Source organism: Protopterus annectens, chromosome 1.part0 (assembly GCF_019279795.1).
Source record: "Protopterus annectens isolate FY-2018-M chromosome 1.part0, PAN1.0, whole genome shotgun sequence".
Lineage (NCBI taxonomy): Eukaryota > Metazoa > Chordata > Ceratodontiformes > Protopteridae > Protopterus > Protopterus annectens.
The window spans coordinates 1,868,032,468-1,868,050,982 of NC_056725.1; the positions used below are offsets into that span (position 1 = coordinate 1,868,032,468).

At 36.2% G+C, this 18,515-nt stretch overlaps 1 protein-coding gene across 1 annotated transcript in view; it reads left to right on the forward strand.

The window, feature by feature from the left end:
• CPLANE1 (ciliogenesis and planar polarity effector 1) overlaps positions 1–18,515 on the forward strand; it is a 4,248,669-nt gene that overhangs the window by 2,395,901 nt on the left and 1,834,253 nt on the right. Inside the window, exon 25 of the mRNA XM_044076333.1 lies at positions 1,060–2,023. Coding sequence (XP_043932268.1) covers positions 1,060–2,023 — 964 coding nt within the window. The remainder of the gene's footprint in view (positions 1–1,059; positions 2,024–18,515) is intronic.

The window sequence follows — 18,515 nt, forward strand, 5'->3', positions numbered from 1 at the left end:
ACCTGGTTTATGTGGCCATGTGTGGCTCTACACGGTGTGAAGAGCTGCTTATTGAATCCAAAATGGTGCAGTATCCTTTGCGCATTGCAGTGTGACACACACACAGTGTACACGGACCGTGTAAGCTTTATTGAATCTGGCCATATATTTATATCAGTTTCTAAGGTTTTTCACTCAGACTTCATCAGTGTGATAGAATACCTCAAGATTTGAGGTCTCACATAACATCTATGAATTTTCATGATACCTCTGGCAAGACTAAACATGAGAAAGGTACAACTGTATATGAATTCTTTTTGCTCCTAGCATGAGCATCCTTTGTCTTTTCAAATACCAGCCCTGGGGTTTGTCAGAGGAGAAATCACTTGGTGGAAACAGCAAATATCCTTAAATCTGGGTGACCCCTTCTCTTTTCCTGTTGCAAAGCAGTCACAACAGACACCTTGGACTTGGCATTTAATAATTACAGATGATTTATGTGCATAACTTGTGCATTAGTGTTATGCTTGGGCTTCCACTTTTTTTGATAGCCATGAAGACCCAAGTTTGCAGATGATATAATTTTTGAACATTAGATATATATTTGCCTTACAAGTCTGATGGAACATTATCGCCCGTGTTATTTAGACTAAAGTATATTTAGGTTGATTATGTGGTTGGAGCCCACTTGTTTATGCAGGATGCACATTTCTAAAGGGGAAAAAAGAAAATATGGTTTGTTGCCAATTTATCAGTACTAGCTAAGTGGTAGCCTTTCCACAGTTCATAATAAATGGCAGTGTCATTTATTTAGCCCTTTTGCATTTCTAGATGTTATCCCTTGTATTGTTCACTGAGTACTCTTTTTAAGCATTTTGTTTACTTCACAAATTCTTGTTAAATGCATAATTTTAGCTAGTTGTTTATTTGCAAATAATTTTTAAGTTGTCATTTTCTAGGTTGTTTAGTTTTTTAATTCTGATTTTTTTATCATCACATAAAGAAGCTATTGAAGCTAAATATGTATTATAATCCTTTTTAATTCACTAACCATTTTGATTTGCTTATTGTTTATAACAGGAATTGGAAGCACCTGTTTTTTGAAAATAGAGAAAATAAGATTGCATCAAACAAGAAAAAATATAATCAAGGCGAGCAGAATTTGAAATCTAAAGAATTGCTTAACAGCAATAACAATCCAGGTTTGCTTCCATTGGTGGGCTCTTGGGAGTTTGAATGTAATGATGATGAATATGTCTGTTTTTTGGAACTTTTTCTAAGTTTCTTGTTAGAAAGAGACTTAATGACTAGCAGTGATCCAGGTATTCCTCTCCTAACAAGTTTTTCTGAGAATCTCAAGGAGCATGAACTGAACTCCCTTCTCTTTGATGTTCACACAACTCTCAAACGGCGGCAAAGCAAAACTAGTAGCTACATATACAGAGCTGGAAGCTGTTACCAAGTAACATCTAAAACGTCCACTATTCAGAAACCTGTTTCATCATTTAATGACTTTTCAAATCAGCCAGCAAGCCATGTACCACTACAGTCTACTTTAGGATCAGATATAAATTCAGAATCTTGCACCCACCCTTACTTTCTAGGAAATGGTCAAAACAAGAATAAGGTCAGAATGAAGGGCTTGTTTGGATTAAAACAACACTTATCCTCTACCCAACAAAAAAGCAATCAAAAAGTGTCAGTTATACCCAGAACCCTTTCAAGTAGCAATGAAGCTGAGTCTTTGTGTTTATCTCTGGCCACTGGGTACAGTTATAAAGTCATCGTACCTGAAGAAGGTTCTACAACATGCAGAGAGTTGGGCCCTGAACTGCAGAACAGGTTCAGCAATATAGGCAGGTTATTAGAGTGGATGATCAGGTGGTCCGAGAGGCGACTACTTTGTGGCCCTACCAAAGTTGAAAGACTACAAGAGTACAGCACCACTATCAGAGTGAAGACTTCAACAGTTTCAATTCTGGCATCCTTTTGGCTTCTGGAAGAAAGATACTGTACAAAGGGTCTAGACAAAGTAGCTAATAAGGTAAGTAATGTTTACATGCACTGCATCTAGTGACATTAGGCCCGAAATGCATTTAATATGTGTATTTTTTTTGTGTGTCAGTGTATATTGTTCATTTGTATATGTTGACTTCGTCAGTCATGCAGATGTATGGCTGTGAGAGGGAGTTATGTTGTATGTTGTGACTGGTTATGATTAAGGGTGCTTGTCATAGGTAGTTGTGATTAGGGATCAGCTTGTGCCTTAACACCAAACTGGAAACCTTGGTTTCCTGGGGACGAAGAGTCTTGTTGAAATAATTTGTATTACCTTGTATGTTAAATAAAAGCATTTCTACACTTTTTTCAGCAGGATTCTCTCTGGGGGTATGCACAGTTTCTGTCTTCACTGGTTATACAGCTGTTCAGAAACAACTTCTCAGTAGAGTTTTATTTTTTTCCATTTGTTTTTGGCTCCCCACAGCTGGCCATCAGCTACTTCCAGGTCATCTTCTCATCTACCAGGTTGAGCGGATTGGTCTTAGCATCCCCTTGGCTAATACTAACTCATGTCCAGTGCAGTGAAGAACCTGAGGCAGCATTACACTGCTGTTGGTATGTAGTGCTTTTTTCCTAATTCCCTGTCCACCCTGTGCATGTACAGTTATACTCTGAAGGTGGAATGTACAGTGAGCATCAGCAGTGAACCATTCTTCACTTTCACAAGGGACTGATGTCAGCAGGACATCTTGTCCACTGTCAGGCAGCACTGCATGATTGTTTTCCCAGTCTCTCCTAAGGGAATTGGGTCACACAAACACACCTGCATCCTCCTTTCCTATTCTGTCAAACTCCCAGTTTTGCGTTTTGAATTTGGTATGTCTGTGCAGTAGTCAGGGCTTTATCTCTCTCTGTCTGTGACACTGGTGCAGGCACCAAGAGAGATTTGATGTGGTTATGCACCACATTATGTACTGTTTTTCTTTTCTCAACTGTAATTTTAGGCATCTGCTTCCGTCACATATTGGCAGCTGTGCTCAACCTAATTTGTTCTTTGAAAACTGTCTTTATAAAATAATAAGACATGCTTCAGTAGTGTCATTCAGAATTGTTGTAAGTGATCAGTGTAACTTCTTTTCCATTATTAAATTTCATACTGAGAGGCCTTCATGCTCAAGCATATAACAGTATGATCTGTATTTAGAGGTATTAAATAACTGCTGAGATATCCTCTTTTGATATCTTAGGTTTGGCATTTGTGTGAATTTTCTCTTGCTCCTGTGCTAGAAAGAGTGTGCCTCCACTAGGCCTTATCATTATGGCTCTTGCCTGACTAGGACAGCGTGATCAGTCACTCACCTAATCATTTATCTTCTTCTTCTTCCTGTTACACACTTTAAATCACAGTTCTAATGTCTGTTAGCAAAGTTCACATGTTCAGTGCTTAAAACACCAGAACCCTCAGGTGTTTCTACAGTTGTCTGCTCATAACTTGCATCAGTACTTTATTTATTCCCACGGAAAGGAACATGTTAAAATATTACTATACCTGCTAGTACTTCAACTTAGCCAACTGCAGGAGGCAGAAAAAGAGAGAAATTTGAGGCATTCATCAGCCTCTTGGAAATGATGGCTGTGAAGGCTAACCAGTACATGAGCTGGCAGGAAGGTCTCCTTCATACTTATTTTAATGACAAATTGAGAGGAGCTAGAGCAGGAAAAGGTAATAGAGTGGGATGAGGCCAAGGAGGCATTTGGATTGCAGGCTTGAGACTGCCTTTCCTGCCAGAGTGTGATATCCGAGTATAGGTAAATTGAAACGGTTAGAGGAATCTTAAGTGAAAGCTTAAGTGAAAGACCTGCTCTAGTAGAGTTTTTAGTTGAATCTAGAACAGAAGCTGCTGCTAAAAAAGAGATCATTAGTAGGCCATATACAATATTCCATGGTAATTAAAACAATCAATCAGTGGAGATTAGAAAATACTGGGAAGAGAGACTCGGAGGTACAGGCCAACATGGAAGGACTGTGGCTGACCAAGTTCGCAGATGACTGCAAACTGGGAGCTATAATAGACTCTCCAGCCGACACAAGCATCCTCCAAAAGGGCCTCATAGAAACAGACAACTGGTGCCAGAGCCATGGCCTCAAGCTAAACGCCAAAAAGTGTATAGTCATCCCCTCTGGCAAAAACAAAGTGCCCACAAATTACCACATAGGTGGTAATCCATTAAGTACAGAAGAAGTAATTAGGGACCTGGGGACCCAAGTTGATAGCAATCTCTCATTTGACAACCACGTGGCCAAAGTGGTTAGAAAAACATTTTATATAGCCCACCTAATCATGAAGGGATTCACATCTAGACCAGGGGAGGTCATCGTGCCTCTTTACTCATCCCTCATCAGGCCCATAATTGAGTACAATGCCCCTTTTGGGATGTACCTTACCAGACACCTGCAGCAACTGGAAAGACCCCAAAAGTACCTCACCAAGAGGATCAAGGGGCTCAAACAGATGCCGTATGCTGCCCGGTTAAAGAAACTCCAGCTCTACTCAGTGGCATACCACCTGCTCAGAGGCGATCTGTGCCTGACGCATAAAGCCATGTCCAATCCAGAATTAATGGACATGCTGCACCTCAGAAAATCCAAATCCCATCGAGCTACACGCTCGAGGGACTTGAACCTCAGCACTGAAATAAATAAGAAATGCTGGAGGGACAGATTCATAACCCAGAGGCTCCCTTCACTCTGGAATAAAATCCCAGTCCAGGTTAGGCAGAGTCCCTCATTGACTCTCTTCAAGAGGAATCTTGATGAGTGGATGGGAGATCGTAGGTTTACCCCGGGTAGCACTTCTGTGTCACTGTTAGAGGCACAGTATACTAACCTTGAAAAAGAGCATAGCAAAATTAATTTAAAATGGGTGGCAAAAGCCATACACACACTGGCTAGGCTTATAAATGCCCTAGGGCAGATAGCCTAGTATGAACCTATGAACCTATGAAAAGCAATTCACAAAAGAACAATGAGAAGACATATGTATGGCTCCCAAGCATGCAGCAATGTCCAGAAGGTTTAGGATCTTTGCTTGGAAGTGTTTGCATAGGTATTTTATACCCCAAGCAGATTTCAGTCAGCGGTTTTGCGCTTTTTATCTAAGCTGTTTATTTTATGTTTGACTTGCGCATCATCACTCTCCAGTCATCATGTCCTTTCTTCGTTCATTGCTTTCACCCCTTTTAAGCAGTGTTACCAGTCCTGCTGCTCTCTTTTACTTAAAAGGATCTTTAAACTAGCCTTTAAATCCTTTACTGCTAGATGACCATTCCAAAGTATTTGGTGCTGGCAAAACTATTTTTTCTGTATTTTATATTTTAAATTGCAAAAAAAGAAACTTTGATTTTAAAATGCTTTCTCTCTTTCGGAACACTTTTAGAGATGAATACTTATTTTGTCCTGACTGTGACCCAGACAACACAGGAGAAGCTGGCTATTGAGGATGTAAGTGAATGTCAGACACTGGCTTTACCCATCCTGGAAGGAGGGAAGATGCTGTTCCCACTGCACTGGTGTCTCCTACTGAAGACTCGTGGAATGTAGAAATGATTAAGAATTGCTTTGCGTTGTTAATGGGTTTTTTTGTGTGCGTGTTTGTGTTTGGGTGCACAACAGGCCCATCATTGCATTCTCTGCTTTAGAGGAGCATGTGGCAAAGCAGCTTGTGGTTCTGGGGCGAGGAGGGAAGCAGAAAGAAAACCTTAATGGATGATGGCCTCTTTTTAACATCTGAATGAAAGAAGAAACTGATGTTTGGCAGGGAACTGCAGGCAAATAACTGGGAATATAAATTTCATTTAACATAACTAATGTGCTAACAAAAACAGTTACCATACAGAAATTAAAAAAATGCATTTATGTTACATTATTGGCTGATGAAAAGAGTGAACACTCTTTCATCGAACTGATAATGTCTGAAGTCTTAAACAGCGAAGACAAGGAACTGAAATTTTTTTCCCAGGGGAAAAAAAACGATGTTCCGTGTCTTCGCTGATTAGGTCTTTTGACATTATCAGTTCGATGAAAGAGCGTTCGCTCTTTTCATCAGCCGATAATGTAATATAGACCCTAAAAAATATACCCCATAATGAACCTGGAAGGAAGACGGCGGGCTAGTCATCATCATGTAGTTTCACTTCCCTCCCTCTCTTTAAGAACAACTCGTGCTAGCTAGCTCATGGCCTGTTACTGTTTCAAGTTATCATTAATACTAGGTACCAAAATGCTGTTAATGTCAGTGTGACCCGGCAATTTCCTGTCATTAATTGAGAGACTGCTGTAGGGTACAGATGGTTTTACTTTCAAGGACAGTTTTCCCTTGTAGGACGCATTGCAAACAAAAGGTGCTAATAGGATACTGGGTACACTTGTGGGCAGTATTAGCAGTACAAAGCAATGATCCAACTTTTTTAGTTTCTGTTATGATTAAGAGGTGACAGCATGGTGCACGTGACAAGCAACAAATACTGTTCCTGCTAGAAGACCAGATAGCAGTGACAAGTGTATATCAATGATGCACCCAGTTCTAAAGTGGTTGTGTTTGGGTGCAGGAGTTTATATTTGCATCAAGTGATCTTACAGTTGGATCGTTAAAATGAAATGATTGTCAGTGTGGATTGTTAGTGGCTGTTTGTGTGTGTGTGTGATCAACAAGATAAAATAAATTACTTTGACCAGAATTAATTTCACTTGATCATTAGAGGTGTACCTATTCAGAAAGTGGCTGTTTTGAGAGGGGGAGAAAAGGCAGTATGTATTTGAAAACGACTGATAATCAAACTGGCTTATAAGTGGCAGGGAGACTGTGTGTGTGTGTGTGTGTGCACGTGCATATATGAGCTGAACTACATTATTGTGCCTTTTTTATTTACTTGATCATACTGAAACATGAAATTTCTGCTTAGTTAGAAAGTGGCTGTGTTATGGGGTGAGTGGTACTTTTTGTGAAATTGTTAGGATTATTAGGGTCAGTGCAGTGTGTTTGTGTGTAACAAGCTGAAATATACTATCATGGCCAGAATTTCTTTCACTTAATCATGGACAGCTGAAGTGTATGCACTCAGAAAGTGGCTGTTTTGTGGGTATGAGGAGGCATTTTTTGTACTTAAAACAACGCATGAACAAAAGTTAAAATTTTAAAGCATAGAACAAAAACGTAAAACAGAGCAGGATAAAAACATAAAAGCTAAATAATTTAAGAAAGCTGTGTAATTTAACAATTTGTCATTTCTGTAAAATGGTAATCACCATATGTAAACTAACTTCATAAACCACTAGTTCAAAAAGATGATTTTTGTATAAATGTAAATTTGCCAGTATCACAAGTGATGATTCAGTAAAGGTGTTTTTAAAAAAAAGTCTTTAGAATGGTATCTGAATCTGTTCTATATGGGGAAACCATTTCAGCCACCTAGTTTGCTTGTTCCAGAGGTATAGCCTGTGAAAACTAAAGGCTTATAGGTCGGTGGCTTTTGTGCCAGACCTCTGGAAGTGGTAGCATTTCCTGGCTGAATACAGAGTGGAGCAGTCATTACTAGGAAAACTGATCTTACAGGTAGGTGGGGCCTCAGCTGTGTAGAGAGATATATAGCAGGGCTAGCACTTAGGAAGTAATTCACTGCCTAATTGTCAGCCAGTGCAACAGTGATAGAACTGACACATGTTAATATCATGATACCCTAATAAGTGGATGGGCATGAGGGTTTTGCAGTAGCTTCAGCTGTTCTAGTTCATAGTCCAGTGTATTGCAGTACATTTGCCCAAATGGGAAGAAACCACAGCATGCACCACTGTGTGGAGATCTGCAAGTATAAATATGCTCAGTAAGGGTAATGGTCATCAAATACAGACAACATTTGACAATAGAATAGATGAATCCCGGTACTTCAAAGTCACCTTGTCATCAGTTGCACCATATTTGCTGTAAGCGGTATTGTCTGGCATTTAGCACAGAAAATTGAGGCTATAAGCTGTTGCACGGATTGATTCCCTCAGCCTGTAGTTTGTATAGTATGCAACTCTGAGCAGGTCACTTAACTATGCAGTTCTTTGAGAAAATTAGACTAGGCTCCTCTATGGTCTCCTGGACTGCATGCCTAATGACTGCCTGTGAAATATTAGAAGATGGCACTGTAACTGATGCCTCTTGTGATAAAAGGAGATATGGCCAGCATAGCTAGCTGGAATTTTGTAAATAATTGTATGTCATTGATGAATATCAAAATGATTTATACAAGATGCTTTTGTTACAAATGTATTAGAACTGTATGTCATGTGTATATTAAACTGCTTGTACAGATGTGTGTGTTGAAAAAAATATTTACAAAGTGCCGTGTTTGAAATGTAACCACAGTGTGCCGTACTGGAAGAGAACAGAAATGTACATGCACTAATTGTAACTGCTTAAATGTATATATTTTAGCAGTTTAAACTGGAATACTTTTCTGTATTGTCCTTGGAGTGAACTAATTGCTACTTTTGAAACATGAAGGAATGGAATTGTTTTATGACTTCCAGCATCTACCATCTGAGGGAAAGCCCTTGTCTGTATATTTTTACAGGTAGATGCTAAATGCTGCCAGATTCTAGCAGTGGAGGTTTTGGACTATGTCAGATGACCAGAAATTATGTCATTCTGCAAGCTATTATAGCAGTAATATTTTAGATATTAATTTGAGAAGTCTGTTAGTTAGAGAGAGCATTCTGCATAATGTCTTGGACCTGATAACAACGAAATCCACTCACCACATCTGCCTTGCTGTAATGAAGTATGTTTCTAGGGAACATTAACTCTCTTAGATGCAGTAAGGAGTAATAGTACAGGTTAGTTTAGATGTTTATCTTTATTTGTATGAGCCTGTACTGCAATGCTATCTTAAATATTTCCTATGGTTTTGAACTATGGTGTCATTATGAATGTATATTTAGTATTGTCTTGATTTTTATTATTTATTATTAAATATATTTAAACCTTTTATTGTGTCTGATCTGTGTAGAGATATTAGTAGTTGCATATTTGTTTGGTGACATTGCGTGGGCCACTTCCAGAAACCTTGCTCTTGGTCAAACTACCATTTGTATTTGTAATAATATTACACAGTAAAATTGGGCACCCTTTAAGGACCTAAAAGTGGTGAATAAGGGGTTTTGATGGCAGTGGCAACTACCTTATAGTCTGGGCAGAAGGGGGCATAGCTAGTAAACCTGTGCCAGCCTTTCCCAGGTGTGTGTGTGTGTGTGTGTGTGTGTGTGTGTGTGTGTGTGTGTGTGTGTGTGTGTGTGTGTGTGTGTGTGTAAATCAAACCTCAAAGAGTGTGTGTGTCAGCTACGTGAGCAGGGACATGAAGCACTGGTTGGACAGAGAGGGTGCTGGAGGTCTTGGCTTGGCCACTCAGCTGAGATCTCAGCTCTATTACTGAGCCAATGGATGGAGTCTTATTGCGGATCTGGAGAAAGAGGGAGAAACCAGCCCCAGACTGATGGTGATCTTTGTGTGCTCTAAAGGGAAATTGCACTTGATGCAGAGAGCTGCATCTGGAAATACTGTGTGTGTGTGTGTGTGTGTGTGTGTGTGTGTGTGTGTGTGTGTGTGTGTGTGTGTGTGTGTGTGTGTGTGTGTGTGTACCTGTCATCCTCTCAGTGAATGTCCCCATTGCCAGTAGTGAGGATTGAGGCTCCTTAATTATTGGTCCAGTTGAGGGTCATCACAGTGACCATGTTTGAATCCCAGACTGGGTGTTGTAGGCTGGGCACTTCTTGGGAAAAACGGTCCAAGGCACATAGTCCCCCTAAAGAGGCCAATTTGCATATCAGTGTCCAGGAAATGAGAGCAGTGCTTTTAGCATTACAGGCTTTCTAAGATTCTCTCCATTTTGGGACAATTGAGATTCAGACAGACAATAGGTCCATGGTCTGGTACATCAACAAACAAGGAGGAACCAGGTCTTACCCCCTGTGTTAAGAAGCTCTCAGAGTTTGACAATGGGTGATCTCATCCAACCAATTTCTGATAGCAACTCACATTCTGGAGAAACCCACGTAGTAGCGGACAAATTGAGCAGGCCCATTCTACTACCTCATGGGTGGTCTCTCAACAAGAAAGTGTCTGAAATGATTTTCATCAATAGGCCTGCCATGCTGCGACCTATATGCTTCTCCCCTAACCAACAAGTGCAGCAGGTTTTTTGCCCTAATCCCCCCCCACAAGGGGAGTCACTGAGAGATGCTCTCCTACACAGTTGGGCCTTAGTTTCCTCTATGCTTATCCCCCAATTCCCTTATTCTCCAAATTTCTGCAGAAAGCATCCTGGTTGAAGAGCAAAGTCATCCTCATTTCCCCTTACTGCCTCAACAAATTTGGTTCCCCTTCCTTTGGCCTCATCTAGTATACCTTCCTTAAGAGTATGGCTCCAATTCCAGACCTTCTGTCTCCCTGAACAGGCATGATTCACCCAGATATCTCAAACCTAAAGCTGACCTCGTGGTTTTGGTTTCTGCACTTCCATTGATAGCCAGGCAACATATGCGCCCTGTTCCCCTGTTCATTATATACTGTTATCTTCCCAAAAGGCTTCCACAAGGAAACTTTATAGAATTAAATGGAAGAGATCTGTTTTTGTGCACATCAGAAACATTTTGATCCATTTATAGCACCAGTACATAGTGTCCTTGAATTTTTAGCAACAATTTTCAATGAAGGAAGCAAGTTCCTTAACTATTAGGGTACAACTAGCTGCCATTTCTAATTTTCATGTAGGGATTGAAAAGTCCTCCTTGACTTCATCTAAACTTTGTAAAGCCTCTTTGAAAGGTATCCTCCTTTTGAGACCCCCCTTACAAGGATCCACCTCCCCCATAGGACTTAAATCTGGTATTGGAAACCTTACTTCATTCACTTTTCAAACCAGCAGCTAAGTGTGAGTTAAAATATTTGACCTGAAAACCTATATTTTTTGTAACTGTCAGTTCTACTAGAAGACTGTCACATCTTCAAGCATGGTCTGCTAAACTTCTTTACTTAATAGTTCATAAAGATAGAGTGACTTTACCAACCAATCCTACCTTTCTTCCTATTGTCGTGTCAGAATCAAACATCAATTAATTAATTAATTTGCCAGTTTAATTTCCAAATTTTGCAAAGCTGAATATATGTTACACCTACTAGACATTCACAGACAATTGCGTTTTTACTTGCATAGAACAAAACATTTTAGAAAAACAGATTGCTTGTCTGCTTTGCAGATTCCAAATTAGGCAAGCTGGTCACAAAGGTAACCATAGCCAGATGGCTAACCGATTATATCTCCTTTGTAACAAATTGAGCCTTTCCTTACCAAAACCTTTAAGAGCCCATTCAGCCAGGTCCATGGCAACATCTTCAGTTTTGTTTATCCTCATACCTTTATTATTCATTACAAATTGTATCTGGTCTCAAGGGGAAGAGCAGTCTTCAGCTCAGCTGTGCTCAGGAATATCCTTCCTTATAGTTCTCCTGGGATTTCAGGTAGCTGGAGACTCTGTCCCAGTTGTTGAGGAATGAATGGAAATTGACATAATATAAAATAAGTTATGTAGTAATCCTAACATTCCCTCTGTGTTGTCTATTTTCATTCTTCCTCAATTCCCCTCCCACCAATCCCTGCCTTTGAACTAATGACTTCTGGAAGAGCAGGAGAACCACTGTTCCTTATGTTGAGCTCCAGATGTGGTTTTCTGTGTAATATGATGTTAATATTTCCTTTTATTCTATAAACCAGCAAACAGGATCTGAGGTATGTTAGGGCATAGAGCATTATGGGTAAGGGAGGAGCTTGAGAGTTTGTTAGTGGCCACTAGCTGAAAATAATGGCCGGGTCAGATCTGAACCCAATTGTTGAGGAAGAATGAAAATAGACAACACAGATGAAATGCTATGGTGAGTCCATAACTTTTTTTTTTAAATCATCCCATGTCATTACCTCATCTCCTTTTATCATCAGCTCCATAAATCTTGGTTCTTTGTTCTTTCTTCTCCAAATGCTCATGAATTCTTTCCTGTGTCTTTCATATTACTATATATAGTATATCCTGTTGGTGGTTTTCTACTTTTCCAGGGCCTAACTTCCATTAACCTAAAGACTTGCTTAATATGTTGTGTATATAAGGGTGTATGTAATGCTGTTTATATTAATTTCCTAGCTCTGCCCAAATGCCCACATGTGATCCTGTTATCACCAAACGGGTAATTAATCTGCAGCCTGAATCAAATATATTAATCTAAATTACATGGCCTTTTAATGTGCCTCCAAATCTCAAAGCCATTATCAGTTCATTTTTGTCAAAAGAAGGTCCTACCTCTAACTTCATTAATTTATTTGAAAAATTCACTTGAAGAATTATATAATGGTTATACAGTACATACAACATATCTTGAGCCAAGGTCTTTGACAGTATTCCCCCATGTAGGCATTATTAACAAACTTGTAAATCTGAATGTAAATCCTTATGTAGTGGAATGGATATCTAGCTGGTTGTGTGATAGAACCTGTGTGCCACATCTGAAAGCAAAAATGTTATCAGTGGAGTACCACAAAGTTGAGTGTTGAACCCTTGCCTGTTTGTCATCTATTTCTCAGACCTTCAGAACAATACTCCTGGTCAATGGTTATCTAAGTTTGCAGATGATTGCAAATTGGGTATTGTTTTTCAGTATTCCACTGACTCACAGATGCTCCAATATGGGTTAAACCATGTTAAAAATTGACACAAGGAGAGTTGTTTCAAATTAAATATAAAAATGCGTAAGTAAACAAAACATTTTTCCATGTCATACATGTATATTGAATTGCCAAAAGCGAAAAGCCACCAACTAGATTAGATATACATTTATTATAAACAATGAACTTTAGACGTACAAACTTTAAAAAGTAACGATCAAACTGCTTCGGACATACAAACTTTAAAAATAACGATCAAGATAAGCTCTTTCGTTTAAAAAGTTTTAAACTTCATCAGACAGTCGGTTTAATTGCATCACTTCCTTTTATAACTTTCTTTTTTCAAAAAATCCCGCTCACATGACTCCTGCAATACGCGCATGCCTATTGATACTAAAATGACTGTTGGAAAATATTTTAACTTTCCTTAATAATCATATGGTTGCAAATTCACATCTTGTGTGAATACCAGAATTTGTACTTGTACAAGAATTTACTAATATATGGAGCAACTGATTACAAACTTATGGAATTAAAAGGTCTTAGATTAATATACTAGCTATAATATTAAATATTATAAAGTATTATAAAATATTTTCCGTAGTTAATTTTTATTAAAATTTCAACATTAACGGAAAATATTATAATATAACCTTTCAACTTAATTTAAATAAAATTTAAAATTAGTTACAAATAATCTTAATAAAAGAATGGTATCAGCCTATCTGAGAATATAAAGATCAATTAAAATAAACTAACATGTGTATATATATATATATATATATATATATATATATATATATATGTATTAACAACATTATTAAATTACTTAATAAATTATATATTAGTAAAAATTAAACAATATTAAAAAGTATTATTCTTTATTAGTTATTATTGTGTACATTAAAAACATTTTCATAATTTCCATTTATATTCATGCACATCTAAAAAAAGACTCCATCTTATTAAATAAATATATATTAATCAATATTAATAAAAAAAACTTTTACAAAGGTTATAAAAATTTTTTTATATAAAATCAGTTTGTCCAATATCGTTTATTATTTAAAATTAAATATCAACTATATAAATTGATTCTTAAATGAGTTTATCTCTAAATATATAAATTATGTAAAAAGATGTCCACAATTAATACTCAAAATACATTATTTAATCCTTAATTTTCTTTCTGTTTAATGCCATCAATTTTAATATTGGTGTTATTGTACTTCTTTCATTTCATTTATACCTGGCCATGTATCCGCTTGTAATTTAATTTGCCATTGTAATTCTTTTTGTTCAAGTATTAAACCCCAAGGTGTTCTATCTTTTATCTCTACATGGTCTATAACTGTAAAATAAAACTGATGGCTATTATGTGTTTTGCTAAAGCATTATTCGCTTTATTTTTCTTAGTAGCGTATTCAGGTTCGTAAATTCTTTGAGACAAATCTCTCTCTGTCTTACCTACATAAAATAACGAGCATGAATCACACACAGCTAAATAAACTACAGCTTTTGATCTACAATTATATTTATTTTTTAAAAAATATTTTTTATTTCTTAAGTGAAAAAATTGTCCTACTTTAATTTTATGGCATCAGTTACAAGTACCACTTATTGCTTTATTATTTTTTGTATTTTGAGTATTTGATTTTAGTGACTCTTTAAAACTTTTCCCTTTTCTATACACTATTTTAGGGGAATTGTCAATATATTTCTTACATTGTGAATCATTTATTAATATTGCCCAATTATTCTTGAATATTTCCCTTAATATTTGATGTTTCTGCGAAAAAGTAATGATTAATGCTTTTGTAAATTGATTTTCATTTTCATCTTGGAACCTTAAAGTACTATTAGCTATAGAATTTATTATAGTTTCCTCCTTAAAAATACCTGTCATATTTTGGTCTCCATTACTTATGGTATTAATATTAATATTTAGCCCATGTAAAATTGGCACAAAGTGACCATTTAATCTTTTTTGTGTTACTTCTGTAATTAACTTATCTATTAACACTGATGGGTAATTTTTATTAATAAACATACATCGTAAGAAATTAAATTCTATTTGAAATTCCCCAAAGTTAGTAATCATTCGGGCAGCTCTTACCAACTGATCTTTTATAACTGATTTTTTTCTGGTGATCTGGATGTGCACTACTATATTGGAGGAAACTATTAGAATATGATTATTTTCTGTGAATTAATGAAATATAAGTTTCAATTTCCTAATCTTTAATTAGATTAATATCTAAATAATTAATACTATTTTCACTTATATTCCATGTAAATTTAAAAAATGAAGTAGTTTGATTAATATAAGTTAAAAATTAATTCAAAATATCTTTATTACTATTCCAAGTAAGGCTATCATCTTGAAAGCGGTGATAAGATTTAATAAATACATAATGATTACTATTAAAAATAAATTTATTCTCCCAAAACGCCATTACTAAATTAGCATAAGTACCTCCACACGGTGTACCCATTGCAATACCCTTTTTCTGTATATAATATTTTTTATCAAATCTAATATAATTATTATTTAAAATTAATTCTAAAAGTTCAGTAATCAGATTAATTAATTCCTGATTAATAGAATATTGGATTAATATTTCATTGACCCATTCAAGGCCTATATTCTGGGGGATCACCGCAATTAATCAATTAACTCATTTAAACAATTACTAAACACACAAATCAAAATTTAAAAACTCACTAACGTTGAACACATTCAATATATTAATAAATGAATACATTCAGTAAATATCACATGATAAAATATAAAAATAACAAATCAAAATGTGTAAGGAAGAACTCAAGATGCAGGATAAAGTCAACGTTTTATTATAATAAATGTTACAACTTTTCACACGTTATCGTCTCCAAACAGACTTTATCAGAAATACAAACCACATTTCCTCAACTGTCTTAAATAATCCAATTAATTACAAACCCACCAATCAAGGTCCAAGCTTTATAAATATTAATACATAAAATAAAACATTTAAACTATCACCACAGTTACTTGTGAATACTGAATTACATATAATGCATTAATACACATAATTAATATTACTCATACCAATATAAATACATTTAAAAATGTATAAAAAATGTATATAAAAATTGTATTATATAAAATAAACCATCTAAACCTAACCATCCCATAGCTTATATATGTGTTTATCTAAGGCAATATCACCATCTACTGGTCAATATAAAATACCAAAACCCACAGTAAACTACAAATTATATTAAACTAGTCTAATACCAGGGTAACCTGCCAAAACAATTCACGGTATTCAAGGTGGGTTTCCCACAGCCCCCCCCCCAATAGCCATAGGGATACTCTCAAGGACAAAAAGGTAGAACCTAGCATGACAACATGTGTAGTGTGTTTAAAAAGTGCATTTTTCAGATTTCTTCTCCTTATGTCATACATATGTTCATAGGTGCACCTTCTCAACCTTTGCTCCATTTTCCCAGTATAGAATGAACCACATTGGTTACATTCTGCAAGTTATACCACCCTTTCACTATTACAATTGTAATATTCACTTGCCACCAACTTCTTACCCCTACTGGCTAAGTTGATACTATCTTTGTTAGAAATAAATTCACGTTGTTGACAACTTCCACACTTAAATGTACCTTTTCATTTTCTACTAGAACAAACCCCTATCACCCTTCTGGGACTCCAGAAGGCTTTTGAGATTTCTACCCTTTTTGTATATAAATTTTAAAGGTCCTGTCTTTTAAAAGGGGAGATCTGTAAATTCCAGAAAACTTTCCCATTCCATTTTCAAAATATTATTCAAGCCTGTATTGTCAATATTAAACTCAGTAGTAAATGCTCTGGTCATATCCACATTGTTCACCACATTCCTATTATCCTCAGTCTGTGCTTTAAAATTTTCACCTGAAATGGGACAAAATTTTCCTTCCCTGCAAGGAAGAACTTCAGCTTTAATATTTTGAATCAACTCTCCTGGATGACCCCTCTCCTGAAAGGACAATTGGAGAAAGTAACATTCCTCATCAAAATCTGAGTCCTGTGAGGTCATTCTACTTGCCCGTATAAATTGTCCTTTCGCTATACTTTTTTTTTGAAAGAATGGGTGTGCACTGGTATAGTGCAGATAGGAATTAGAATGTGTGTTTTTACGATACACTTTGGATTTAATACCTCCATTCTCCATTTTTCTAGTGTCACATCTAAAAAATGTAAGGTATCCCTGGACATGGTATGGGTGAATTCATGGGTGAATTGTTATGTATTAATATTTATGAAGCTCGGACCTTGATTGGTGGGTCTGTAATTAATTGGATTATTTAAGACAGTTGAGAAAATGTGGTTTGTATTTCTGATGGTCTGTTTGGAGACGAAAACGTGTGAAAAGTTGTAGCGTTTATTATAATAAAAGGTTGACTTTATCCTGCATCTTGAGCTGTTCCTTGCACCTTTTGATTTGTTACTGGTTTTGAGTTGGTGGAAGGTATTTCTCCTGTTTTTTTCCTGTTAAAATATAAACATACTTTATATAAAAATATTTTATATAAAATATGTATATATTATTTGTATTATATGTTTATCCCAAAATGTGTTTTAATTTTAAAATTGGGGCTATACTTGTACTCTCATTTATAGCGGGAAAACAAGCAGCATTCGAGCACAGTTGCTCCTGAAGTTCAGCAAAATCCAGATAGACATCCAATACCCTACCTTGTCCATCTTTAACAACTTGCTGTATAATACAAAATTTAAAACCATGCCCCTGACATTGGGCTATATGCCTAGCTAATGCATTAGTCAGTCTAGCATTTTTAATATCCGACAAATGTTCATGAACTCTTTCTGTAAGCCGCTTACGTCTTCCCGATATAAAATGCCAAACACTGCTGGCACTTAGCCAAATACACTACATTGTGGAATGAACAATTATAATGTCCTCAAATCGAAATATTACATCCATTCAATTTCATATTGTTCCCAGTGGTCATACAATACTTACAAATATTACACCTACCACATTTAAAATTTCCGGTAGGCCTATTATTAAATTAATTGAATTTGGGGTTCCCCATTTCCAATATATTTTTAAAAGACCAATCCTTTCTAAAAACATATCTGGAACTCTTTCCCATTTTTTTCCTGTACACTCTTATCGATTTGTAACTAACCCCATTTTTTAATGACTACTTGGGTAACCCACTCAGCATCTTGATTGAATGTAGTTACAAAAATTAACATGTCATGAAATTCTACTTGTCGTTGATGGTTAAAATTTGTATCTTCATTTTCATTACAGGGAATCCCATTCAAAACGGCCCTATTTTCACCATCATTTCTCTTCCTTATAATTACTTCCGCCATATCATTACACAATTCGGGGTGATATCCTCTCTTAGTAAACATACCCAAAATAAATTCCATCTCCCTTGAAAAATCCTGGTTATTGCTAACCATCTGGGCAGCCCTCACCATCTGCCCTTTAACAATTGATTTCTTTTGATGGTGAAGGTGCCAACTATTATAATCTAAATAGGAATTTGAGAAGGTTGTTTTCCTATAAATACTGGATGTCAACACCAATACATTTCTATCAATTTTTAGTTGGACATCCAAATAGGAAATTTCATCCCCACTGTACTCATAGGTAAAAGTTAAAAAAACTCACTGTTTGATTAATATATTCAAAAAATTTACATAAAATATTTTCGTCACCTTCCCATACGATAAAAATATTGTCGAAAAACCGTGTATACTGCTTAAT